Source organism: Acanthaster planci, linkage group LG09 (assembly GCF_054643075.1).
Source record: "Acanthaster planci isolate LZ-2023a linkage group LG09, COTS_SCS, whole genome shotgun sequence".
Classification (NCBI taxonomy): domain Eukaryota; kingdom Metazoa; phylum Echinodermata; class Asteroidea; order Valvatida; family Acanthasteridae; genus Acanthaster; species Acanthaster planci.
Genome location: NC_141785.1, coordinates 5,183,408 through 5,210,638, shown reverse-complemented (window position 1 = coordinate 5,210,638; position 27,231 = coordinate 5,183,408). Strand labels below are relative to the sequence as shown.

Below are 27,231 nucleotides of genomic sequence, written 5' to 3'. Positions count from 1 at the left end.
GGAAACCAGTGATTTCAGAATATGGCGTTGAATGTTTCCCGCCAGTCCCTTGCACAAAAGCCACACACAACACAGGAACAATATGGACAGCACGAAAACACAATGTCACGCTGTCCCACGAAGACACTTCACAGAATCCCTGGTAGGATCTCCCTACCCGTATTTATTTTTACCTACCAAAAAAGAAGAAAAAACCAACCCCAAAACCAAAGTTCCGTTTACAAGATCATTGGTCTGTACTCAGCCTTGTCTGAATCTGTTCCACCAATCAGAGCTTGCAACCTTGAATTCTTCTCCACCAATCACAGAAACACACGCACACCCAAACTAAACCAAAAGTGCAATTCGATATGGAAATAAATTATCGTGTCATTCACTCAAAACAGTTGAGAAACACTCCGGGATTCCCCACGTCTTTAAATTCTTTTATACAATCTTCTTTACCAACCAACACTAAAAGAAAAAATCCATTAACCGTTGAAAAAAAAGTACATGCATGTAACATTGAGATACAATGCTGCACAGTCACCCAAAACGTTCGAGGAACACTAAGAGGAATTTCCTGTAAACCTTTAAAACAAGGACAATACAAAAAATGTGTTTGCTCATGAAAATACAATGTCGCGCAGTCGTGCAAGACATAACCACCCCCCCCCCCATTTTGCGCGTCCTGTCTGACAAATTGCCAAGAGTGTTGGAAAAAAAAACTTTTTCAAAAATAGGGTTTGTAACGTGGGCGTTGCGCGTGAGAGGGAGAGATAAGTGGGCGCTTTACCTCTCCTGGATGGACAAAAATGGACAAATAAAACCAGGAAAGGGAGAAAGGAAAAAGGGGTCGAAATGATGCAGAAAGTAGACACAGGGATGAAACTCGCCACTTTGATGAAAAACATCCACCTTTAATGAGTTGTCAGTTGGCTGCAGATAAATGCCTTATACCCTTGAAAAGCTTGAGTACCCCTTTCTTGGCGATACCGTTCCCACTAAAAAGTCCAACTTTTAGCTGAAATGTATCACCATTTTCAAATAATTCTATTTCAAAATTGTGGTGTTCTGAGGAATTTTATGGGGAGTACTGCCGTGACGTCACAAGTTCTAAGAAGAATTTTGTAAATGCATTCAGTAACCAGTCTTTACTGATTACATTGGAAGTTGTTTGAGTCTGTGCTTGCCAGTGGTGTTGAGTGGACCATGTCCGATAATCGTCAAAAATCGAGAAGTTGTGCACGTACTGTGTAATACCAATCGCATGCACATTTAGACTTCCAACGCGTACGCGTCAATACGAACGCATAATGTGTGTTCAGTGCGTTGAAGTCCTCAGTCTCACACAGGAAATATTTGGGCTTGAAATAACTTTGGGCGTGTCACCGCTGGTTCAGTTGGATCCAGGTCGTGGCAGTATGGAACTTTGTAAATTCAGGTAGCCACGAAAATGGTCGCCAGTTCGCAACCCCCAAATCAAACATTTTGAAACACAATGTGAAGAGCAGGTGTTTATCCTACACTAGGATTGTAGCTCTAACTTCGTACACGCACACAGTAATTGGACGGTGACGAAGTCATCTTCATTCAACAGCTTTTGCCGTTTATTTCGTTGTTAATCCCTTGGACTGACTTGTTTTACAAATGGAGAGAACCCTAGTCCAATTATCACAGAAGATCCAGCGCAGCCTCATGGATACCTGTTTACGTTATTTCAACTTGTTACGTTAAGTTACTGAATCAAAAGTCACACACAAAGCACTCTCCACCGAGTAAAAATGACCCATAAATGAATGGACAACATTTTAAACAACCAATCACAAAGTGAACACCCGTTTTGTCAAAATAATGTACATGAGTGATTTCTGTATAGGGATGCCATCCTTACTGACTATGCATACACATTATTGAAAAGTAATGATTGTGGCTTCTTTATTTCATCCTGTGACATTAATTTCTGCGTACAACTTACGGCTCATTCTGTTACATTCTGTGACTTTCGATTCAGTAACCAAGTTGCTGTGCAAGTCAATTTATTCTTGTTTTAAAGATAATCACTTGCTTTGGGGCATGTCATTAGTAAGGGTTATTGCAGCTTACCTGTGTACAGAAATTGTTTATTTCTATTGTGTGAATTTTTATGTGTGGCCTTTGACAGAAGTGGGAAGTTTCTTTCGCTGTCCAGTATATGTATGTATAAAACGATAAGAATGTAAGCAGTGCGAACTTGTACAAATGGAATAAGAAATAGGAGGATTAAATGGTTGTTATAAGTTTGAAATACATGCAACCGATGTAGCACTGCTCCTTCTGGACTCCCGTCGTATATGATATCAATACATCTGATGTCCGTTACCATGGAGACAACCTGCCTGGTTTCCGTGAAGGATAAATGACACTCTGTCATCGGCTGTTTACAAACGTAGCGTTGATCTGTTCAAAATAACCTACACTTTGTACATGATTGAGTGTATGGCAGAAATGCATTTTCTGAAGGTTTGATGATACAGTTGGTTTCTGTTTTCATGCAGTTAATTTTCTTGATGAAGTTCGTGAAATGCTTCAAAATGCCCACACCAAAACTGTCTGAAAAGTGTCTTGTGTGCCGCATGGAAACGACGTCACCCGGCCACCAAATACTGGGACTCTGCTTAATTGCAATGGAAGCACAGATGAACTTGCTCAAAGGAAGCCGCCTTTCCGTTTGCGCGTCAACACTTGCCAAGCGTTGCGGAGCCGTTAAAATCGTTCCCAGGGCGAACGCAACGAACATGTGTGTTTTTATAATGGAGTTGATTTTTGCATCCGTGAAAGTGAAACGCATGAACGGTTTGTGTACGCAACGCACCCCGAAAAACCATGTATTTAGGGTGTATTCGCGCGATTACTCCTGTTAACACGAGTAGGATGCGTGCACATTACACTCAGGAGTACACTCCCCGCTATCGAGAGTTTCTGTGATGTGCCCACAGACATATGAACGCATAGACCGCCGGTGACTTTGAAAAGTATGGGCAAACAGTGAGCGAAGCGACGGATGGCAGCGCGTTCATTGAGCAGTACGCGCAACGCACTTACATTGCCTGTATTGGTTGCCTTCGATTAGCTTCCCTGAATACACCGGTGTTACGGGAAGCCACGAAATGAGACTAATCGAACGCTCTGTGTAAGTTTGACTGTGCTCCCAAAATACGTTCCCTTTTTGCTCTTCTGTACCGCTATCTCTTCTTTTCGAATGTTTCAGCCGCATTGTTTCGAATCCCTAAGGGCCAGATTAAGTAAATAGAGATTTTTTTTTAGAATCACAAAATGGCCTCGTAGAATTTTATGGCTGGAAATCATCAACTGTGCGTAAATTCCGTATACTGAGGGGTGTATTTACCCGTAGTTTAGACTTTAGCCAGGCGCCGCCGAGATCACGAAAACCCCCTGTAGTTTTGAATAAGACCTGGCGGTCTATGCTCCGAGCTGAAGTGCACCCCCAGTCGGCGAAAGAAAGACAGATGGTTACAAGCGGGTTCTTGCAAGCGTTCTGCGTGTACGCAAAACCGTACATGCCGGAGTAAACTAGTTGCGCGCACCCAGCGTACTCCGCGTCAAACGTGCATATACTTGCGCGCCCCTCATGACGCGTCTATGCGGTGAGTACACAGACATTATAAACGCATAGGGTTGCACTACACCAAATACGCGCCCATAGAAAACAGTGCAAAATCGGACCGAAATAGCGCCGCCTGCTGACTCTCGTGAAGAGGTTGGCCTCCGTTTTTTTACTGGCAATTCAAGATTATGGCCAGACGATCAATATTCGTTTCAATTTCATGGGGTTAGCCTTTCTTTTTTTATTCGCCTTTCAAGGGAGATACCCCCAAAACAGCAGTAAAACTAAGCTCTCATTTCTGAATGTAGCCGCCCGCTTCTGTCCAAAGTAGGCCTGCAATTTGGGGCTATTTGTGACAGAAATACCCCGAACTGGAAACAATCAGTTCCAAATTCGGGGATTTATAGAAATAGTTCTATGATGCCTCCTGATTATGGCATGTCTTATTGTGAAAACCTCGTGGGATCACAAAATATTTATGAGCTTGCGCGCAGGAATCCAACCATTTGGTGGAATGCTCCTTTTAATATCACCCGGGGGGCGCCGGGTTTCGCAGTAAAAATGGATTAAAGCAACGAAAATCTATCCGAAATATAAAAACCAATCTGAAAAACTGAATACGTTTCCTTGTTTTTCTGAAGAAGGATAATACAGTTTTTCTGTTGCCACTGAATGTGGCAGTGTTTTGTGCGCAATGACAATCTTGAACAAACGGAGAAATCAAACATCTTCTGCAAAACTGCGGGACACAGAAAAGAAAAACTACCAGAAAGAGGACGGAATTGTTGATTGAACCTTTGTAATTTCTGTTTCCCCTGCGTCCGGGGGCAGTTTTTTGGGGGAAGAAAAAACTGGGGGAATTTCAGGCCCTCTTCCAGTTACTATCGGACAGTATAGTCAATAAGCCCCTCCGAAAAAGAAAAAAAGAACAGGGCGCCCCCTTTTGGTCTGTTGCCATGGCCGCCGCCATCTTGTCTTTACAGGCTGCACCACACCAAATACGGGTGCACCACTACAAATAAATCCCCATACTTCAAAAATATTTTTAAAATACTCACAACTCTCACAGGTGTTCAGGCTGCACAGAAAAATGATGTTCCACATGTCCTCTTTCATTTTCCTTTTAATTTTTTAGTGGGTTGACCAATGAGTTTTTGAGAAATTCTCACCTGAAGCAGACCACCCCTAAAAGGAAGGAAATTTCACTGCCCCGGAAAGTAGCCACTTTCAGACCCGATTGCATCCAAATTGTTCAGAATTGGAAGCCCCGAGTCTGGCCCAGAGGTTCAGTTTCTTATTTCTTCAATTCCCCAACTCCGTGGCTCTCAGGACTCTTTAATAAGAATATTTTGAGTCTATAGCGTTTATTAATGAGCTCAGCAGACATACTTCTGGCCTATTTACGTGGTTGCACCCTTGAATTAAACGAAGGAATTCCTTCAGAGTCACGAATATAGCCTTTTTTCAAGTGGGGTTTTCCTCCAGCGTGTTGTGTAAAACCTTTGGTGCGCGGGCTATATCCATGTAGTCATTACACTGTTGCGATCACTCCATGTAGGTGATCTTCATGTGACCATCGATCCAATCGATGTGTGGTTGCTTCTACTTTTTTCTTTTACAAAGGGAAAATCGAAACCTCATTGAGTCTATGGATTCGTCGAGTTTTACGCACCGGTAATAACACCTTGTAGAATTCCATAGCTCACTGCATGGTAACTCGTTTTTCCTTGTATCCGACTGTTTACGACAAAATAGTATTTTGTGAAAGGTATTTTGAAAATACCTTTCATAAATACCTCCCAAATTCTCATTGTTCAAGAGAGCCCGTCACAGCTGATGTACCAGTTGGCTACCCACCTTCCACGTATAGTACGCGCGCGCCATTCTAGGAAATGTTTGATTTTTTTTAAACTATACTCGCCAAAGGAATATACCATACTGTGGCTAGAGGGGTGTTTGATAAAGATAACGCAAAAGTGTTGAACAAAATCTTTGGAAATGTATCATTTTCAAAACTTGTTTTTACTTTGTAACTCACAGGTTATTAATGAATGATCCGGTCTTAAAAGAGGGTTTAAGACCGGTCCAGCGAAACAGACGCTGATGATATCCTTTTCTTTCGCTCCCTTCTCCCTTATTAGTGGATGATCATGGAACAACTTCAGAAAGTTGTTTTATTGTTTGTTTTTTGCTAAATAAACTGTGATTGGTGTACGCGGGGACCAATAGCGGGTTAGCTGAAAAACAGCCAATGAAAGTCGACGTCAGTTCGTAACGAAGTCGATTGATTTCTGCATTACGGCATAATGTACATGTACACGTACACGGATTTAACTAGAGTGCGTTGTTCCTAAAAAAAAAAAAAATGGGTTGATGCCGGTGTGGCGGTCTTAGCTGCCTCCCGGTCCCAGCCGCCCCTCTTGCCAAATATGGCAAAAATACGTCATGCCATCTCTGCGCACAACAACGGGAAACTCGTCCGTTTAAGTGGCGTGCTGAGCAGTGCAGTCCATGCACACTTCAAGTCGTACATGACGTGTAATGTACACCAAAGATAATCGCACCGCGTATAATTCGAGTTAGTCATGTGGACATCTCAGCACAGAAGACCAACGAGACCTTGCTTGTGTCGTGCTGAAATGTCCAACTACATCAGGGGGACCGCTGGGCCGGGAGACAGCTGAGACCGGCACTACGCTTCGAAACACTGGAGTATAAAAGGGCGTCACATTTGGAGAAGTCGCGCATCTCGTCGACATTACGTTGTCAGTAGCCGATGTCGGGTCTTTTTGCGTTGATATCGGTGACTGTGACCAAGTTTTGACCAGCGAAGACTCTGAGGTGCGTGTGAACAGCCGGATGGATACTTCAACGGAGAGGACCCGGGCCGGTAGTTGCGCGGTGTCACCCTACCGCCAGAAGCACGTCAACCTTCACAACTTTGCCACGGGGTCCCAGAATGTGGATTCCCTGCATCACAATGCAGTCACGGTGGGTACATAACAATAAACTAGCATGGCATTTTCTTTTCCAAAGGTGCAAAAACTGTGTTAAGCAATTAAACACTTTAGGAAACACTCCGTATGGGTTAATAATTTAAATATTATTCGTGTTAGGGTATGTGTAGGCCCCAGATATTGTTCGACAATAAGACACTGACGGGAATTTCAATTATGAACACGAAGTGTTAAGCTTTTAAGCATGTTTAAAAGAGAGATAGTATGATTATGTTGTGGCAAAACTAAGGTTTTTTAAATAGCGTGTGCCTATTTTAATATTGTTAGATGGCCCATTGAAAATCATCTTTTTTTTAGATGACATGGCTTATTATTATTTTATTTATTATTATTATTTCGTTTGAAGCACTCTATACAACTTCGTTTCGGATGAAGGTCTTTCTCAAGGTGTATGTTGAAGATTTAGAGGTGTTTTTGCTATTTTTAAAAGGTAATACATGTATTCCAATTTGTAGTTAAAATTTTGCCAATTGGCCTACAATGCAAAAACTGTGTTATCCAATTGAACTCCAACCAAAGAACTATCATAATATCAACATGTGAATATGTTTAAATACTAAAATGTGAGTTTCTCTTTATACCGCACCTGAAGACGATCAATTTGTATTGATCGAAGCGCGTTGAGCAAAGAACCTGTTGCCGCCGTGAAATGGGCTTACTACATGCATGTTGGAGGCGAACTGCCGGAAAATATGGCTTTATGCAACCCTGGTTCTTACCAGAACATGCCTTTAGCGTACTTTGTGTCTAGTCCGAAAGCATTGTTCACCTTCAAGCTAAACATTATGATAAGGGAAGACAATGGTATGTTTGTGCGTGAAAAGAGTTTTCAAGGTTTCTTTGCGTGTTTTGAAGAGTAGGGTCGACTTGAAAAAAAATTGCCACAACTATTTAGCGCTTGACTTACTTTGCCACTTTTCAGTTCTACATCACCGCTCAACATGGGAATGGGTTGACTCCCGATGCTGTCATTCTTACGTGAAGCTAATTGTGCCCCTTTGCTGATGCGAATAAAAGGCACAATTGAAAAGTGCCACAGACGGACGCGTTTCATTAGACAATATTTCTTCCACTAGTCTCTTCGAGTGCAAACGATTGTGTTTTTAATAAACAAGACAATCCTCATTAAGTTAAAGTTAGTTTATTAGAGCCTTATAGGAAGGCCTGAGATAGGCCTAATAACTTCTTCGCTTCGCAAGATAATTTCTTTGGCAATTCTGAGATTTTGTCACTTTTTAAAGATTCCAGAGTAGGCCCTATATATTTTACATAAAGTACACATTTTACATAAAGTTTGAAGCTTCGACGATCTACAGCAAGTCTCATTCCTCATAACACAATCCTCCATCCTTCGAGAATTCTGAAGCTTCCGAAATAGACTTGAATTTCAAGGCCTGGTGGAGACAGTGCAGAATTTCTGACTTGTAAACAAGCACAGTGTAGAATGCATGTACATACGTCCACAGTATGTATGCAGCACATCCGAAGTGTGGGAAACATTTTGACTAAAACGACTGTTTTTCTGCTGAATGTTATGGCTAGTGTGAAGCTCCGTGTTCGGAGAGACGGTGCAGGGGTTCGATTCTCACTCCATCCAATCGGACCGGTTCGCTACCCAGACCCACCACCGAAGTACTCAAACAAGCGAAGGAGTTCATTCAGCAATATTACGCTCACATCGGCAGGTAAAAATGCTTGAGTATTTGGTTTGCATTGTTTTTTTCTAACAAATATCCAAAATCATTAGAATATGTATTTTATCTCTTTCTGTCTTTCTTTTTTTTCTTTTCACCATAAAATACATGCAGGCTTTTCTTCCAGACCATTTGACCTTTATCTTCGACCATGTATACCAACCCCGATCACGAGTGGTCCGTATATCGCTATGACGTCATCCTAACGTCATCGGGTATTATTGCAAGCATTGAAAGTTTGATATTCTTTAATATTTTAAATCAATATAAAATCAGCTGAAAGGTTCCTCCCCTTACTCGTTGCGGAAAATGATAATGTGAATTGAGGTCTTCGTTTGTTTTTACCATAGATACAAAATCACCCAACCTTTGCTTTTTGTAGAAACCAAGTTTTGGCAAGATAGTATTGCTCATAACTTGCACCGGTGACGTCATGAAATACTCGAGCACTTATTTAGTATGAGGTTGATGAAGTTCGAAAATCATGTTCCGTTGATGCCTGTGGCGAAGTGTGTTGTAATCGTCTAAAGATTTGGAGGTACATGTACAATGTCCTTTATGCAGACAAGGCATGTGGGAGGTTTGAAGCTGATGACGTTGTCAGATTGCAAGATTACAACAAAAAAAACCTCAAAGGATTGAATGGCAAGACAAGCACTGTTTACAGCGATTTTTATGCTTACCAAGATATTCACAACTTAAATGGCATCGTTTAACGAAATAAAATTGTCAGCCCGATCGCGCATGCGTTTGTAACTAATTGACGAACGCTTATCTCCACTTTTTACTTGTGTTGTCCTTTTTTGTTTATTGTTAGGGCTTAGTTTGGTTTATTTTTCATGCAAGAAATAACTTGATAATGACAAGTGTTATTTGATATGGCACGACACGATTCGATGTCGTGTGTTCTTACATGATATACAGCTCGTTGGTGAGTTGTTCTTTTCGAAATCTCACACATGATTTCCAGCGAGGATCTTCCCGACACCCCCCCACCCTCGTTATGTTTTTCTTTAAATCCCAAACACCCCAGTTTTCAAGTTCACGGAGAGCACACATAGAACGCTCAGTTTCAAGGTCTGGCTTACTGGGAAAACGAGACCAGAACAAAACTCATCACCCGATGTGGGGCTGCCGTTCGACAGATGTATTGTTATAATTTTTCCCAATATGCAGACAAGCTACTAACATTAGTAGCTGGGCAATGTTACCCTCATTTTTCACAGTCGCTGGACTGTGACCTGTCTTTTCAATTGTGCCGCCTTAACTTCTAGTGCGTTTGCCACGGTTCAAATCGTTGGTCTCTTTTGTGCGTAAACAATTTTGTTATCTTTAAAACCGACTGCTGCATACTATGTTGCAGTTCCAAAAATCGGTTGATTTTAGAACATAAGAAAAGTTTCATTTTTTTTTCGTTATGTATAATTGTGAATTCTCATCATACTCTTAAACCACTGTGGTCCATCTCAGAGCCAATACAGACGCTCATGCGTCACGGTTGGCAGAAGTCACTGCTTGCATTGAGACTACCGGGACATACAACTTGACGGAGGCCGAACTGACTTTCGGGGCCAAGCTAGCCTGGCGGAACGCCTCGCGATGCATTGGTCGGATACAGTGGTCGAAACTACAGGTGGGAAGGACAAGGAGATAAAGTTAGCGATAGATTTTAATCACCCCCCCCCAAAAAAAATCTGCTTCTTTCGTGCAAGGATGGATCGAGAGTTAATTCGGACAGGGTTTATTTTACCCGGAGGCCAAAATTTGAGAGTTGTATCAAACCTTGATAGCCTTCCTAAGTAACGAAGTCTTTCTTCTCTTACTGTGCCAAGGCCTCCTGTGTGGGGCTGATACCCGTTCAACCCTTGGATCTACCAGTTGCACTTCCAGAACTCAAAGCTCAATTCAAAGTTCGTCAAGACAGTGTAGCAAATTATATGTTACTGCCCCCTCGTTCGTGGGTGTGAATAGGCCTTACGCGTATGACGTCACGTTAGCTGGTATTTCTTCCCCCTGGGATACACTCCAGTAAACCTTTTTTGCATTCATTGTGATGATATTCAAATAGCAACGTACAGTCTGTGTCAACAGCAACACATGAACTCTATCCTAGGGGATGGGGTATACATCCCCCTCCCCATATTGACAAGGGGGACGTGGTATTGAATCATCCACCCCACTTTTTCGAGGTGAGAAAAATTGAGGATTGTAAAATAGTTACATGTGTCTGACTGTCCAGCTTTCATAGTGTTCAAGCTTTCAAATAGCGCTAAGAATGGCAAAAACAATTTAAAAAGCCACAAATACGTCGTTTTTTATGTAAGGTCCTGCTCCTTTTTTTGTAAAATATTTCTTGTAGTTGTTTGACGCTCGCAACGTACGCAATACTAGAGGCATGTTAGAGGCAATATGCAAACATTTGCTGTACGCAACCAACAAGGGAAATCTAAGGTGAGTCATTTCAGCCAATGTCATGATTTTGAAAACCTTAAGTTTGTCAACATATTTTTTTTATTTCATGTCATTTGTTGGTCCTGCCCACCTCCCCACTCTCGTCTCCGGCACGATTCCTAGCTTGGGCATCATATGGGTGTAGTTTTTCTTTGATTATCGCCTGTGCCTTAAGGTTTTTTCCCCTAGTTCTTCTCGATTTTCTCCCACAAAACAAGAATTACTATTTCGATCTCCGACTGTGTTCCCTGGTCAGACAAAGATCGTTTATTAAAGGGCTAATGTGGCCTTACAGCTGCAGATGCAAATGACTGTACCGGCCAATTAAATAATTACATGTAAATAGAAAATCCGACACCACAGTCTGCAACATTCAAATAAGACGGTCTGCACCAGGGCTAGTTTAGACTGTTTTGTGGCCATTCGATTTTGTCAATAGATCGGCAATAACTGTGTTTCCATCGCGCACGGATGGGCACCACGACTACCGAGTGTGGAACACCACGCTGATCAAGTACGCCGGGTACCAGCAAGAGGACGGGACGGTCATTGGCGATCCGGCCAGCGTGGAATTCACAAAGGTACGGTGAGAAGGAACTGTTTCAATGGACACCTTACAGGGTGCAGACCACTAATTCAAGTGAAAATTTCTGACCAGCTCATTAGCATTAAAAGTGCCCCCACAGTATCTTTTGAAAAAAGAGATTGTTTGGCCCCCAAAATGGTGAGATTGTGTAAATCGTCGCCAGGATCAACTCCCTGGGTCTTTGAGCTTTCATATGAGGGCAGAAGGGCTGAAAACTACGGTTGAAAAATGGTCCTAAGTGCCCCAGAAAGTTGAGGGTTGCCACTTGAAAAATGGCTGCAATCAGACTTCGGAAAAATCACTTTTTGGGGGGTGATTTTGTTTTGTGGGAATAATTAAAAATGTAATTGGTTAACCCACAAAAAATTGAAAAGAAATTGAAAGATAAGTGACCAGACAAGAATTTCATTTGTGTTTCAGAAATCTCAGGGATGTTGGCGTGCATGCTATTGGGCCCTGAACGGTGCTGATTTTACACTGTTTTCAATGGGGCTTGAATTAGTGGACTGGACCCTATATTTCAAAATGGCGGCGTCCATGCAGTAGTGGCGGCTGGGTTTAAAATTTATCCCTCTTGTTTACGTTGGTCCTGGCAGTGGTGGAGAGACCACAACAAGCCATGAATAACAGTTTTATGGGTTATGAGACATCAGAAATACTGGATTGTCGGACACAATAAATATCCAGGTAATCACATGAGAATTATATATGTACATGTGGAACATGTCACTTTGTAATTGTTTGTTTGTCGGATTCAAGAAATTCTTTGATTAGGATGGACTGAATGAAACCTAGAAAAGCTGGATTTCAACCCTAACAGAGCGTAACCCTAGCGGATGCCAACCCTAATGAAGGCTAACCCTAACAGAGGCCAACTGTGGGGGGGGGGGTCCGGTTCAATTTTAGATGGTCAAGCACAGCCTGGGCACCGACTGGCCAAGCCCTGGATATGCACAGGTGACTCAAATTTATCGAGACACTCTGCATGGTGATTTGTTCTACTCTTGTGTTGGAAGTGCCCTATTTTGGGCTCAGGTTTTCAACTCTTGGGCTGGAGCCTGTCAACTGGAGTAATATCTAGGGTGAGCTTTCATGTCAAAGCATGGCCAAAGTTTTACGTCTTTCGTGCACTTGGCCGCTACAGTTGGCAGTGTCTAGCCTGGGTAACCCTCCCCATTATTTGTAGCAACAGGTAGTTGAAGCTGCTCATGTGAAAAGTGTAATTTTCAGCTGCTTACTGCACATTGTATTTGCACTAGTTAGTGTATATAGGCAGTCTGCAGTAGTTTGTGCACATTTGCTATAGGCTGACCTTGAGCATTTTCTCTCCATATACAGCCATTAGACAATTTTTTTTCATTTTTTCTCTGGAATTGAGGTTTTTGATGCATTCTCAACCATTCAGTGTTGTTTGGTGTGAAAAACTGAAAAATGGGTGTATATAAAGGGTGCAGACCACTAATTCAAGTGAAAATTTCTGACCAGCTCATTAGCATTAAAAGTGCCCCCACAGTATCTTTTGAAAAAAGAGATTGTTTGGCCCCCAAAATGGTGAGATTGTGTAAATCGTCGCCAGGATCAACTCCCTGGGTCTTTGAGCTTTCATATGAGGGCAGAAGGGCTGAAAACTACGGTTGAAAAATGGTCCTAAGTGCCCCAGAAAGTTGAGGGTTGCCACTTGAAAAATGGCTGCAATCAGACTTCGGAAAAATCACTTTTTGGGGGGTGATTTTGTTTTGTGGGAATAATTAAAAATGTAATTGGTTAACCCACAAAAAATTGAAAAGAAATTGAAAGATAAGTGACCAGACAAGAATTTCATTTGTGTTTCAGAAATCTCAGGGATGTTGGCGTGCATGCTATTGGGCCCTGAACGGTGCTGATTTTACACTGTTTTCAATGGGGCTTGAATTAGTGGACTGGACCCTACACTTGGTACTCGGTGACCATTCCTTCGACATGGCAGGGAACCACTGAAAAGCCCTGAAGTGTAATCTCTGTATTGTAGACACAACAGTGCATCTATTAGCTATTCTACTGTTCGGTTTGATTGCGACCTGGATACAAGAGATTGTTTCCTTCTTCGTCAAAGTAGGGAAAATAATTTTAATGGACTCAATCGCTGCAAGTATGGGCCAATTCTAAATTCGCTTTTCTCGAAAAAGCGAACTGTTGGATACCAAGGACACTTATATGACTAGCTGTATATTAGACGCATATATCATCAGAAAAGTCACCCCGAAACTTTTCTAAACCTTTCGAAACTTTCACTTTTTTCTTGTTTTAAAACCAGCAAGGTACTAAAATTGCAGTTTATTTGCAATCGGTAAAGGTCACTTCACGGGACAAGCGGCAAACAGTCTTCAAATATTGCCAAATCGACAAGGATTGGGCCTATTTCTCATCCTGACTCGGATAATAAGATGATATTAGAGTACTGCCTTGCCCCAATTTCAACCCACCGTGACGAGAATTCTGTTTTCAACAGGCAAACAAATACCCTGGCAGTACAATCGTTGAACTCAAATTTATATATTTTAACCCTGCTCACAGCGACTCAAACTATCACTGCACTTGTCCCCTGTCGCTCTTGTCATTGAATAGAGCAGTTTCAAACATAGTTGCTCACACCTTGAATTCTTCGACATCTTGTTAACTTGCCAGATTTGCCAGAAGCTAGGATGGAAGGGATCCGGCGGACGGTTCGACATCCTACCGCTCGTGTTGCAAGCCAATGGCGAAGATCCGGAATGGTTTGACATTCCGGAGGAATGCGCCATGGAGGTCAAACTAAGCCACCCTGAGTAAGGCTACATCCGAATCTCTTGTCTAGAGCTAGGTCTAGGTCTTCACTCCATTGGAATTGCGTGGAGACGGGCAGGCAATAGACCTAGCCGTAGCTCTGGAAGCCTATTTCGGACACCAAACAAGAGTGTTCCCATTCTCGAACACCTGAAAGTTTTAATTTGGACTTTTACCCTGCCCAAAGTGTATTTTAACACTGTATGCTCAGTGTATGCCCCCGAAGGCTTGTGAAAGGGCAGGACAAAAGTCCCAAATTAATTCCATCTCCCTGGCGCAAACCCATCTTTGAAATACCTGACAGTTTCCCGCCTTCACCTTTAAACTGTAACTGTACATGGAATTGCGATTAGTGTAAGTCAGTTTTTCACGCACGTGTAAACACAAAGAAAATGTCAAGTACTTTCGATTATCATCTTAGCGTCATAAGTCATAAGACTCACAGCATAAACGCTAAAAACTCCCTTTTATTGGTCATTGAATAATTTAGCCTTCAAATAAACTGCCATTTTGATCCTCAAATGAATTGATTCTTAATTAACCACTTCAAAACCAACATTGATAGTTTTCCTCTACAAAATGATTCGTGAAAAGCTTATGTCCGAAACTGGACACCACACCACGTTGAATCAACACTGCAGTTCTGGGCATTTTGTGGCAAGACAAAAATTAGTACTGCTTTTTGTGGGTTTAGATTCGACTGGTTTGCCGAGCTGGGTCTGAGGTGGTATGCAGTACCTGCCGTCTCTAACATGATACTAGACGTCGGTGGACTGGAGTTCACGGCGTGTCCCTTCAACGGCTGGTACATGAGTACCGAGATTGGAGCCAGGAATCTCTGTGATACCAACAGATACAACCTCCTGGAGGTAGGATTGATAGAAAAATGGATAGATAGATTGATAGATGGATTAGTTGATGAATAATTGATTGATTAGTAAATTGATAGTTTATGGAGAAATTGAAGAATTGAATAATTGTTTGATTTGATCGATCGGTTGATGGATGGATGGATTGATTGGTTGGTTGGTTGATCGATCGATTGATCACTTGACTGAAAAACTGGCCGACCGAGTGACCGACTGACAGACTGAATAATTGCTGGGTTGATCGAGATTAGCTGCCGAATTTTTTTAACGCATATAAAGGACTCGTACCTTAGATTTATTGAATGATTTCCACTCTGTGTAGACGATAGCATCCAAGATGGGCTTGGACACAACTTCCAACATGACACTGTGGAGGGACAAAGCTCTGGTCGAAGCCAACGTGGCCGTCTTACACAGCTTCCAGGTATATCTTGTAGGATAAATATGACAAAATAGCACCGAAAATCATGAACATGCCTTCAAGTCGGAAACTTATCCTTTCCATTTACCGAGCGAGACCTCAGAGTTTTTTTTTTCCTTTTTGTTTCATCAGAAAGCTCAAGTGACCATCACAGATCACCACTCCGCCTCTGAGTCCTTCATCACGCACATGAAGAACGAACAGCAAGCTCGTGGGGGTTGTCCGGCCGATTGGGTCTGGATCGTCCCGCCAATGTCGGGCAGTGCCTGCCAAGTCTTCCATCAGGAAATGTTGTACTATACCTTGAAGCCTTCCTATGAATATCAGGTATGAATCTGTTCGTTTCCATCGTCATCCAGTCTCCATAAGTATCATCTGAAATATCACTATTAGCATCGTTTCCATTGATTACTTTGGCCTTTTGTCTTGTTATCGAATTGCTTTGTCAACATCGCCCTGGTATGAGGTTATTCCTTCAAGGGGAATGACATGACTTGTCTGGAGGTCTCCTTGGACATAATTTGCCCGACCAAGATCACGAGCCATCACTTTCATGGGCGCATTGAGGCAGCAAGCAACCCTTAAGGCTTTGTAACATCTGTACTTCCTTTACACAATTTGGTGAAAGAAATTAGCCCGTACCGGTGTTAAGAATAATTGGGACCACCCTTGTCTTTTTTAGGAGTGTAAGTTAAATGTTGTTGATAACGGGATATTTACTGACATTCTTTCACAAGGAACCAGCCTGGAAAACCCACTTGTGGAGGAATCGTTCGTCTGAGTCCGGACAAGGCACAACCAAGAAGACTTTCAAGGAAGTTGCAGAGTAAGAATGTTTTCACGGTGCGCCATGATGGAGGGCAGTTTATGTTATTACATTCATTGGCCATGAAAGGTCAAAACGTCTACTCAAGAAAATCATGCGAGAACAGTTGCCTTTCCTCCATGGTGGCGCACCGTGCAACCACTCTATTGTCACCACTGAAGTAATATTATGAGTTAGCAGAAACCTTTATGGAACAATTTCGACAGGAGTGCATGGTGTGGATCTATACAGGAGTGTTTTTTCACGGCCTTGTGTTCTTTCACGAAATCTAAACTCGCAAAGAAAAAAGGTCAGTTGTAAAACTTTTATTTGCGAAAATTGCCCACGCAGCTATCAGAAGTGTGGGTATTGTGTGTCTGTCAATTGACTTGGCTCATTCTTCACCGCTGGGCCTGGCTGCGCCCAAACTTTATTTATGGAAGCCAACTGAGTGAGCAACCATTCAGTAACTCGAAGACCCGGTTGTGGGGCATAAAGTACTTGGAATTGTGATCACGCTTCGTTTAAAGTCATTTTTTCGTGGATACAGTCACTGCGCTATCATGGCGCAAAAGCCACCGCGCGTCTCTCATGTTGTCGTCAGCGGGTTTGTGAACTATTGAAATCTATTCCGAGGCAATTTTAGTTTAATAATGGCGTCATTGTATTCCCCCATGCAAAAGCTGGTGTTATTGAAAATTGAATGTAAAAGTTAGGAATTGAGGTGTGCTTGACCTAGAGACAGTAACCCCAGGCCTGCTAAAGTTGCAAACGATGGCAACTTTTTGCCACACAGTTGAATGTCATGGGTTAAGTTCTCTTTGGGCTTCTCAAACACAATGGACACCATTTTTTTTTAATTCAGTTGTTTTCCTGTACTTTGACTTTGTCTTTGAAGGGCTGTTCGCTTCGTGGCTCGGTTGATGATCAGGGCTTTGTCCAAACGCTTCAAGGCCACCATACTTTATGCTACCGAGACAGGGCGATCGAAAAACTACGCAGAGAGAATTCATAGGATGTTTAGCACTGCCTTCCATGCCAAGGTATCTGCAGATTAAAGAAATCGCAGAATGTTTCCACAACAAGATTTTCAAGCCGAAGAAAAATAATACAGCCAAGTATTAGAACATGTACAAAAATATATTTCAAGCATGAAGAAATCCTGGCCAGAGTATGAAGCACACATCAAATTATTTTATTTTAACAAAGGAAATTATTAGGTATTTAATGTTTTTATCACACAATCTTTTTTGTTTGTCTTGTTTTCCCTCATGCAATTTCAACAGCATTTTCTGGTGACTTTACCCTTTCTGTTGGCTGTCAACATCGTTCCATCAACCATAGGTTGTCGTCCTTTCCAAAATGTCTGCTTTGTTTGGTCTGTTCCCTGAAGGTGTTATGCATGAATGAATACGATGTCGCCAACTTGGAACAGGAGGCTTTACTCCTGGTCGTGGCCAGCACGTTCGGTAACGGAGATCCACCCGAGAACGGCCAGGTACGAGGACCTCAGCATGCCCGACAGTTACCCGCCTTGAGCAGAAGCACCCCGTCATCGGTTGAAAAGAGCTATAATTGGCGGGGAGTGTTCATATGGTTGTTAAGGACGCGACTGTATGCATTTCACAGTCGTTCGTGAACACCAAAGAAGTCTCCGTTGCTAGGAAAATTGCGCCCTCTCTAGGTCCCCCCGGCCCACAGGCCCTACTTCGTGTCTAAATTCACTGTCGGAGAGCTTAAACGCACGCGTCTATGGGAAGTGGCCAAAGCCGCTCTCCTGTGGCTTTCATAGATGTCCGTGGTACTTTTAGCCACAGCCATGACATCAGGCCAAAGCTTTAGATACCTTCCATGTTTAATTTTTTTTCACATGCATAGGCTTTGCAAAGCAGCAGTTTTTCTTAGTTGGGCGGGATGGCTCATGATCTTTTGCGCGAACTATCGATCTCTTTGCGTGATTTGGAAAATGGTAATAAAACCGGGAAATCATACAGGATAGACCAATCGCACTGAGCGATCAGGCGATCGTGCAGATCGGCCAATGGCGCCCATCATATGGTGTACATGTATTGTAAGGTTGGCTCGATCTGCACGTTATTTTCACAGCAATTCTTGAACTCACATTGATTCCTTCTCAGCAAAAAAATTGCCAGCGACTAATTCTTTTCAGCGTTAAGCAGAAGGAATAAGCTTACTTCTTTTCAAACTTTCAGTCTCGAACTACTATGACGTATGACCCCTTAATGGTGAAACATCAATAGTTTGTTGGTTGAGCTGACTTAGACATCTTTCTCCCTTCAGTCATTCGCTCGATATATCATGGAGAAGGCGAAGAAGGAGGAACGCAAGGCAGACAAGATTGCCAGGTAAAGTTTGAGCCCAAGTGGGAATCCTCGTAGGCTTCATTTCAAGCCGTTGGTTAGGGTTAAGCCCCTTCCGTGCGGCACCGCGCTAGACAGTATACCGCATACTGTACAGACATTCACTCGCTACGCGTCGCGCTGTGCCACGCGATGGAACTCTAACGGAGAAGCGCGTTCTTGCTCAAGCCCAGCAGAGCGCGTGATTGTCGACTCAAAAACTCAGAGAGACAATCAATTTGCTCGTCGCAGTTGCTAACAGCAAAACAGAAAAATTGAGGAAAATTCTCTTATCCCTTTTAGAAGCACCTGTCTGCTGTGGATAAATAGTAACGTATTACATATTGGATGGTGTGATGGTTGTCATCTCTACATTTTAGACATAATGAATTCCACTATAGGCAGAAATAGTGGGATTGAGTCACTGCTTGTTTAAACCTGTCGGTAATTTGAGCGTTCATCTGAAATCAGCATGGTCTTTGGTGCGCTTAAAGTTCGCCTTCTTCACATAATCAACGAAGGTATCCCTTTCCAAATGATTGTGTTATACAATGGCCCTGACGGATATCTTTGGAGATCATGCTGCAAAAATAATCCCTGAATGACTTTTATCAAACAGCTAAGCTGCAGAAATGTTAATCGCGAAAATCAAGCCACGGTAGTCAGAAAAAGTCACCTTCATAGATAATTCTACAGTTATTTTTTTTACTTAGACGTAACAGCAAGGTTGAGTTGGCGCCGACGACTGATTACATTTCCTGCGAGAAATTCTGCGACCAGCCAGTCCGAATCGCTCCCAGAAAAATCCTCCGCGCGAATTCCGTCACATCGATGGACGAACCCTCGCGCCCTCTGAGCGCTGTGAGGTAACCAAATAGCTTTTGACTTACCATCTTACACTGCAAACCTTGGTGTTAATTCAAAACCCTCTGCATGTGTCCATACAGGATGCCCCGTGTGGATACTTTGAGTGTAAATGTAACACCAATCTAAACCTTGGTTTTGTGTTTCTTTCTCAAAGACCAGACAGATTTGGTATCTTTTTTTATCTGTTTGTAGGTATTCCGTCTTTGGTCTAGGGTCGTCGGCGTATTCAAACTTCTGCGCCTTCGGGCATGCCGTCGACGAGCTGCTTGAAGTGTTAGGAGCGGAGCGGCTCCTGGAAATCACAGAGGGAGACGAACTCGGAGGACAGGAGATTGCCTTCAAGAATTGGGCACAGGAGATATTCAAGGTTAGTTTGAAGTCGTTACAACTCGTCAACAAAATGCTTGGACACGATCTATTTTATTCTGGTTTGAGAATGGACTTGAACCTTGGACCTCGAAATTGCCTTCTGGAAGTGAGCTCTATGTTGGCAAGTTGCCAGATTAAACTTTCCTTGCCTAACCAGATGATGATTCAAAAATGTCCATAAAGTTTCTGCACCGCATATTTCCTTGTGTGTCATTGCCCAAGTTACTTTTTCCTGTCAGCGTTGAAGAAATCCAACACAACTTTTGAAAATTCTTAGGTCGCCTGCGAGACTTTCTGCATTGGAAGTGACGTGAACATCGACAACGTGACAGCGTCCGTCGGCATGCCCGATGCCACCTGGGCGGCGGAGAAGTACCGAGTCACGGCCGCCGACTACCAGGCCAATCCTGCCGACCTTAGCCGTACACTCAGCGATTTGCACGGCAGGATGGTTCTGCCTTTTCGTTTCAATTCGAGGACGAACCTCCTGAACCCACTATCACGGTAAGGTGTTACGTGCACAGCTTATGAATTTTACATCTAAATGTTCTTTTAATACGGGCGTTTCACAATAGTGTGCCCCAAAAGTTTGCAACGCATTGGCCAATCACAATGCGCGAAATCTGTCAAAGGGTCGTGTGAATCGGCCGTATTGTACAACATTCCAGGTTTAATCTGACAAATGTTCCAACAGTTCCATTGAATAATATCAGAAAGGATAATTGTGTCCATTTAATGCCAAATTTTCCTTTTTGGGTTTGGTCTTAAGTAGCGGCCTGGAAGGTTCTTTTATTATATTTACGCCTTTGTCATAGTCCATGGATTTGAACAAACATGTATGACTTGATAGTTGGTTAGTTTTAGACCTACAGATATGATGTGCCTGAAATGCAGCTGTCGCTATTTTATTTTCTTGAAGGCGATCCACAATCCTTGTGAAACTAAACACCCAGGATCAAGATGAGTTTACCTTTGAGCCAGGAGATCACGTGGCCATCTATCCAACCAATGACAAGGACTTGGTGGAGCGGATTCTGCGCAGAATCGCGTACGAGAAGTCACCTGATACGGTCGTCAAAGTGGATCGGCACGAGGCCAAGGTCACGGAACTCGGTGAGTATCACTTTTTGGTGAGACTGACCGTACAATTGTAGCAGTAAGATTTGCAATTTCTCATTTTTTGAGAATATTCCGTCTTCTTCCGTACTCAATGATTTGCAATCAGGCACCGTTCGTACTTGGGTCTCCCACGATCGCCTGCCTCCCTGCTCCCTCCGCTACGCCTTGCTGCACCTGCTGGATATCACATCGACGCCTTCCCCGATGTTTCTCAAGACGCTGTCTCTGCACGCCAGAAGTCCTCTGGAGCAGAAACAGCTGTCGACCCTCGGCGAGGTATGAGCACGTTCATCTTCAAGCCACTCAAACCCCACACAAGCGACTTTCACGTCTGCCTCACCAAAATGCACCGAGTAACACAGTTTTATATCAAGTCACTACCGTTTGGAGTGCCTTACACGGAACGCAGAATAGATGCAGCTTGCTATGTCCCACCAAACTCAGCATCACGTGACCTTCACATCTTAAATTAACTTGTAAACAATAATAGGTCCACATCGTGTAAGAACCAGTTTCAATCGAGCATACAACAAACCGACATCGTGTGAAGCCGTTAGATTACCGAGGACTTCTCCGTTTTTCAGTCCTCACAAAAGGGACCACTTAGGTCCTCGGTCGCGATGCTTGTTTGAAATGTGTCCATAGCACCAGTGCTCGTCTGTTCACATTGCCAAGCATTTTGATTTAAGTAGATGATACGTAGAAGACTACTAACCACATTGTCAGAAGTAAGCGTCTTTACATCAAAGCATATGTTCGACAGTTTTGTCCTTTGCTCGATTTGTCTCTGGAATTTTCTGAAACCCTCCTTGAAATGTCCTCAGTCGTTTCTGCGATTTCTTACTGTACACTTCTGTTCTCCTTTTGTTTTAATATTTACTGCACCTGCACCGTTTGCCGTGATGTGTATGTGTGTGTTCCTTGCACTGTATAGCTACTCGAAGAACATGTGAGACAACGCAAAACAGACAAGGTTTGCTGTGGTACTTTTTATTTGAACCCTATTTTTATTGACAACGTCATTCCACTAAACAGGTATGATAAGAAACTGAAATATGGCTCGGTGGCGTGATTTGGATGATCGAGTTGACTGTCAAAATTCTTTTCATATCACCTTGTTTCGGCCTTGCAAAGACGGGCCTGGGAATGGGTCATGCGCTTTCCGAGTTCATACATTCCATGTTTCGTTACATCTTGGATGGAGATTAGAGAGAGGTTTTACCTGGGGTAGGAATGCCTACTGTGTCATCGTGTGAACTGACCCTATGGGATTTGAGGTTCGTTTTGACGTTTTAAGAAAGAATGGTATATTTCACACGGACCGATGTTATAAAGTGAAGCCACTTCTGGTCTTGATTTCTCCTTTGTATTGTAACAGTCTTTTTTCTTGTTAACATTTTATGAGTTTTGTAATTGTACCGAATGTGATTAAGACAGTTTTCACACTGTGCCAGTTGAGACGTGAATTTTTTTCTGAAATCGTGGCCTCGGCTTTAGGTTCTTCTGACAGTTCTTTCACGATTCTAGGCACCTCTCCTTGAAGACAGTGTCTCGATAGTTTATAAGCTTTTCTGATGTAAGAACTCGGAATTCTGTGTAACGAAACCAGACTTTGGAGATTTAGGCCAAACCTGCCGATGAAACGGGTTTGAGAAGTGGTCTTAGAGTGTAGTTTTACTTCCTCCTCAGGGCTCAGCCGTCTACGATGAGTGGCTCTACTCCTCGTTCCCAAACCTAGCCGAGATCCTCGAAGCATTCCCCACGCTGCGGGTACCAGCTTCGCTACTTCTAACCTTGCTCCCACTCCTGCGGCCTCGCTATTACTCCATCAGCTCCAGTCCCGAGATGTACCCTGGGGAGGTTCACATAACAGTTGCTGTAGTCCAGTACAAATCAAAAGGCAAGCTCTGTCTACCATCAGTTTTGACTAGTGACCTTTGCAATCTGATTGGTCATTGAATAAACCTGTTGTCCGCTGATTGGCCAAACGCATGGGCATTTTGCATAATTATAATTGAAAGATATACTTTCTTATCTGTAGTTTTTAAACCTTTTCAAGGGAACCTAGCACCAGAACAGCCATTTTAAAAAGGATAGTCATTTTCATTACAAAAAATATGCATTTTTGAGTTTAAAGTTAAGTATATGCCACTCAAAAGAAGAAATTGCTTAGAAAAGAAAAAAAATGATAGTTTTTCTTAATCTATTTTGCAGTCAGTGGTGCTGTTCGTCGAGGAGTTTGCTCTACTTGGCTGGACTCACTCAATGATAACGACGTTGTGCCTGTCTTCATCAGGAAGTAAGTGTGGACCCACAGGGATCGGTGATAAAACGATTGACAATTCTGGGCCTTGGCAGTCAACTCTGGTATCCTCAGAAATCATATAGGACTCTTTGTCCATCTTGATCTGGAAAAATATATCGAGTCAACAACTAGTCTTTTGCGATGGCCCCACCGACGGAGACAAGCGCCGTGATGACTGCTGCACGGAGCCGTTATTCCGTGAGAGTCAGTCTGATCAAAACCCCAAGACAGTGCTTCCATCATCAAAGCGGGCCACCGGGAATGTACAGAGAAACGTCACTGGATTTGTCTATATTTCATGGTATCAATGCTTACCTGAAGCAATGTTAATCTTTCTTTATGACTGTTTTATTTCTTGTCTATGTCAGGGCACCATCTTTCCGCATGCCCGAGGACCAGACAGCCCCCATGATTCTCGTCGGGCCCGGCACGGGGATTGCTCCCTATCGCAGCTTCTGGCAACAGCGCCAGCACGACCGGGAGGCCGCCGGCCAACCAGAGGGCGGCCGCTTCGGTGACATCACGCTCGTGTTCGGATGCAGACACTCCAAACTGGACGACCTCTACCAGGAAGAGAAGATGTTTTCCAAGGAAGAGGGCGCCCTCACCAACGTCTGGACCGCGTACTCCCGGGAGGTCTATTTACCCAGAGTAGGTCTTTCGACATGTGAATGTTCACGAATCACGCAAACTGCTCCGTTAATTTTCACCTTTAATTTTTCAGATGTTATTATATCAATACTTTAATTTTATGGTTGAATATTATTAACAACATAGATTTCTTCTCACGGTGTTACAGACATACGTCCAAGACCTTCTTCAGAAGAACGGCCAGAAAGTGTACGAGACTATCTGTGGAAGACGAGGTCACATCTATGTATGTGGGGATGCAACCATGGCAGCCGGTGTACGCGTTGCCATAGAAACCATCATCGCCAAGCAGGGAGAAGTGACAAAAGAGAAAGCTAAGAAACTGGTTGAACGCCTCAAGGTAAAGCTGGCCACTGTATGATGTATATATTTACAAGTCAAGACAGGATGAAGTTTCCCTCTAGACTTTGACGTATGTTTAATAGTATAAATCTTCGTTTCCCATGATGGTACTCGATTCTCACTTTTTAATTTGTAGGAGGAGAATCGATATCACGAGGACATCTTTGGCATCACGCTGAGGACCGAAGAGGTCACGGAGAAGCTGCGAGAACTAAAAAAGCGAACCGAGAACAACAACAAAATGTCGGTCAAGGAACTGGCTGCGCTCCGCCTGGTATGTCCTAGCCCACAGTGACAATAACGGTGTTGCGACCTTTTTTTATATAACAAAGAGATCTTTACTGGGAGTTAAAAGTGTCGAAATGTCCAAAGAAAAGTCCCATGTGAGCACGGCTTATGGGACCGAGTGACCTACCTGAACTAGAGTGCCATAAAATTTGGAGCGGTTGCCCACGCAGTAAGTTTCATTTAACCAAGTAACCAAAATTCTGGAAGTGGCTTGGCAAATGCGAACTGACTGTGCACGTGAACACGTCTGAGATTATGCCTGATTTCGGTCAAAGCAAATGTGTGTATGCATGAAGGCCTAAACTTGTTGCAGTTACATCCAAGTTGTTGTTCGTTAAATCATGAAATCAATAAATATTTCTGATACTGATAAAGATCCCCTATGATTGGAGACATCGGAAATACTTCATATCCCTCCTTTGCCGATTTCTATGAAGTTTATCAAAGATTTTTACGGGCATTGTGGCAGTTTTCTGTTTTTATCCACTTTTCTTGGCCACACAGGCATATATCTTGACTCGAAAGGCCGGTCTCGGACTTCGAACAGCCAGTGACGACGTGGTGATCCAAGCGTGCAGCCCGTATTTCCTCAAAAAGGGGAGGGACCGAATCATATCCGCCCCTCTTCCCTACAGGTACAGACACTTTGGAGAGTTTGCAGGGCGCCCTCTGGCGGGCACTTTTTACTCTCGTTGCCACTTTTTGGGGGTGCACCGTGCAAGCTCTCTGTTTGACGCCGCGAAAACTCGAATTCGCATTTGATGTCCAAGAGACACGATCGTAACATGAAAGAGGAAGTATCGTTGGGTTGTTTGATAGCAGGCCATCACAGTTTCAGCAGTGCAGTACATGTCACTGGAAATCGGTATGGAAAGTAAGATCATTGGATGCGTGATTGGCCCGCCCGTTGGTTTGTGAAGTATTTTCATGAAGAACCTCGTTTTTCTTGCCCTTTTCGGATGCTCTGCAACGGAACCATTTCAGACCTTTATTAACTGTCCTTTATCTGTTCTTGTTTTTTACTTCGACAGAAGTCGCCCGCTGCAGTCATACTAACACGGAGCAGGCTGGAATAAAAATCGCACATTATGAGACTACACGATTCAAACTATTATTATGTGCTGTGGAGATACCCTAAAAATGACGATGCATACAAATGTACAGTTATTGCGCCTTGGGCTTTGGTTTGTCGTGAATTAATGCTTGAAGTAATCACTTTGTGAAGCCTTGTGATGTAACATTTTGTTCTCTTGAACAAATAACAGCAAATAATGCAATAAAGACAGCACATGCATATGGGGAGCTTAGTCAAAAAGACAGGCAAGGCAGTATCGTTATTGATGTTGTGAATGAAAAGATTTTCCTGGATAAAATCAGACTTATGAATATGTACTACCTTTCATGCATTTTGATCTGCCTACTTTTGAGAGTAAGTTTATTTTGGAGATTAGAGTTTTAAAGTTTTAACCAAGACTTTTCATTGTGACGGTAATGAATCATTACAATTTTTAGGTATCGATTGCAGTGATTTGCCGAGCATGATGCTATAAATGATTTGATAATAAGAATTTTTGAAAAATGTTTAATTTGCGTGGGGAGCAGTTGCTCGATCTGCACGATTTGGCGATCGTGCTTCGAGGACAATCGTGCTGCGCTATCGGTCAATCCATTTTGAACTCTTTCAATTTCCTTTTCTTAAAAGCAATTTTACACAACCGTGAATAACAAAGAAAAGGTAATCCGGCCGATGGTGGAAATGTTGGTTGACAGATCGTGCCGCGAGATCGACCGGCAGCGCAGCTGTTAACCGACGCGATTGCGCCTAACACTCGTTACGAGTGGACTTGGTAACTTCTTTCACATGTATACACAACGCTGATTTTTGCAATCTTCACACAGTTTCATGGAAAAAACACCACAGGAAGTATTCTTCGATGTGAGCTCCAGTTAAGGAAAAGGGCTGCATTTTAATTTTCACAAATTTAGTATCGATTGATCCTATCGTTGAAGATTAAATTTTTAAAAAGGAAATAATGTATTCATTTTCTAATCAATAAACAAATGTTTTACTGGTAAACTGTTTTTGTCTCCAGAACTTAAGGCAATTATATTACTCAGCAATTAAACTGAAAATTGACACGAATATTATAACAGAACGATTTGTCAAAATAAAAACATATGCCGGGTGCAAACACTGTTGATATGTCTGGGGAAATGTTTTCATCGATGTTTCGTGCAAAGCAATTCCCTTCCCCTAGCTAGGCTTTGTCAAAAGTTATGACCCTCTAATGGTGGAGCAACATAAAGTAGTGCGACATAAACTCAGCTGGAGCATGCTCAGAACCAAGAGCGGAGCGATATTAGACTGAGGTTGCAGGCCCAGAGCCCCGACCAAATCACGATTTGCTAATTCTTGGTGCTATTTTGTACTTGGTTGATTTCCTCCTGAAACATCGCCTAGGAATCTTAACTAGGAGGTCACGGGGAGGGTCGGTATCTAAGTCTCGGTCATGATGTATTGTAATTCTGTTTAGAGGTCACGTGCGTCACAGAACTAGTGATGTGTTGGGGCAGGTCATTCTATAATTCTCTACTTTTAGAGCTTTTTGTGCTTCATAGACTAAACAGTTTTCAAAAAGAAAGGATTGGAGCTACCCACAGGACTACCAGCCTTATTTTCTAAAAATAGTGGTCACAGC

General features: G+C 42.8%; 1 protein-coding gene across 2 annotated transcripts; it reads left to right on the top strand.

The window, feature by feature from the left end:
• The first annotated feature begins 842 nt into the window (after positions 1-842).
• On the top strand, positions 843-26,731 carry LOC110976936 (nitric oxide synthase 1-like). 2 transcript variants are annotated; one of them, XM_022230651.2, is made up of 26 exons: positions 843-6,577; positions 8,146-8,288; positions 9,768-9,930; positions 10,657-10,748; positions 11,188-11,329; positions 13,999-14,138; positions 14,831-15,005; positions 15,328-15,429; positions 15,559-15,753; positions 16,164-16,252; positions 17,130-17,274; positions 17,625-17,729; positions 18,533-18,597; positions 19,305-19,457; positions 19,651-19,825; positions 20,105-20,331; positions 20,747-20,940; positions 21,053-21,222; positions 21,881-21,919; positions 22,636-22,846; positions 23,161-23,245; positions 23,620-23,902; positions 24,051-24,242; positions 24,381-24,518; positions 25,037-25,167; positions 25,564-26,731. In XM_022230651.2, the coding sequence occupies exons 1-26, from the start codon at positions 6,446-6,448 to the stop codon at positions 25,586-25,588; spliced, it is 3,711 nt and encodes a 1,236-aa protein (XP_022086343.2). In that variant the 5' UTR covers positions 843-6,445; the 3' UTR covers positions 25,589-26,731. The 2 variants fall into 2 exon arrangements, with proteins under 2 accessions (XP_022086343.2, XP_086996789.1); XM_087140663.1 differs by lacking the exon at positions 21,881-21,919 and having other exon boundaries at positions 2,408-6,577.
• The last annotated feature ends 500 nt before the right edge of the window (positions 26,732-27,231 follow it).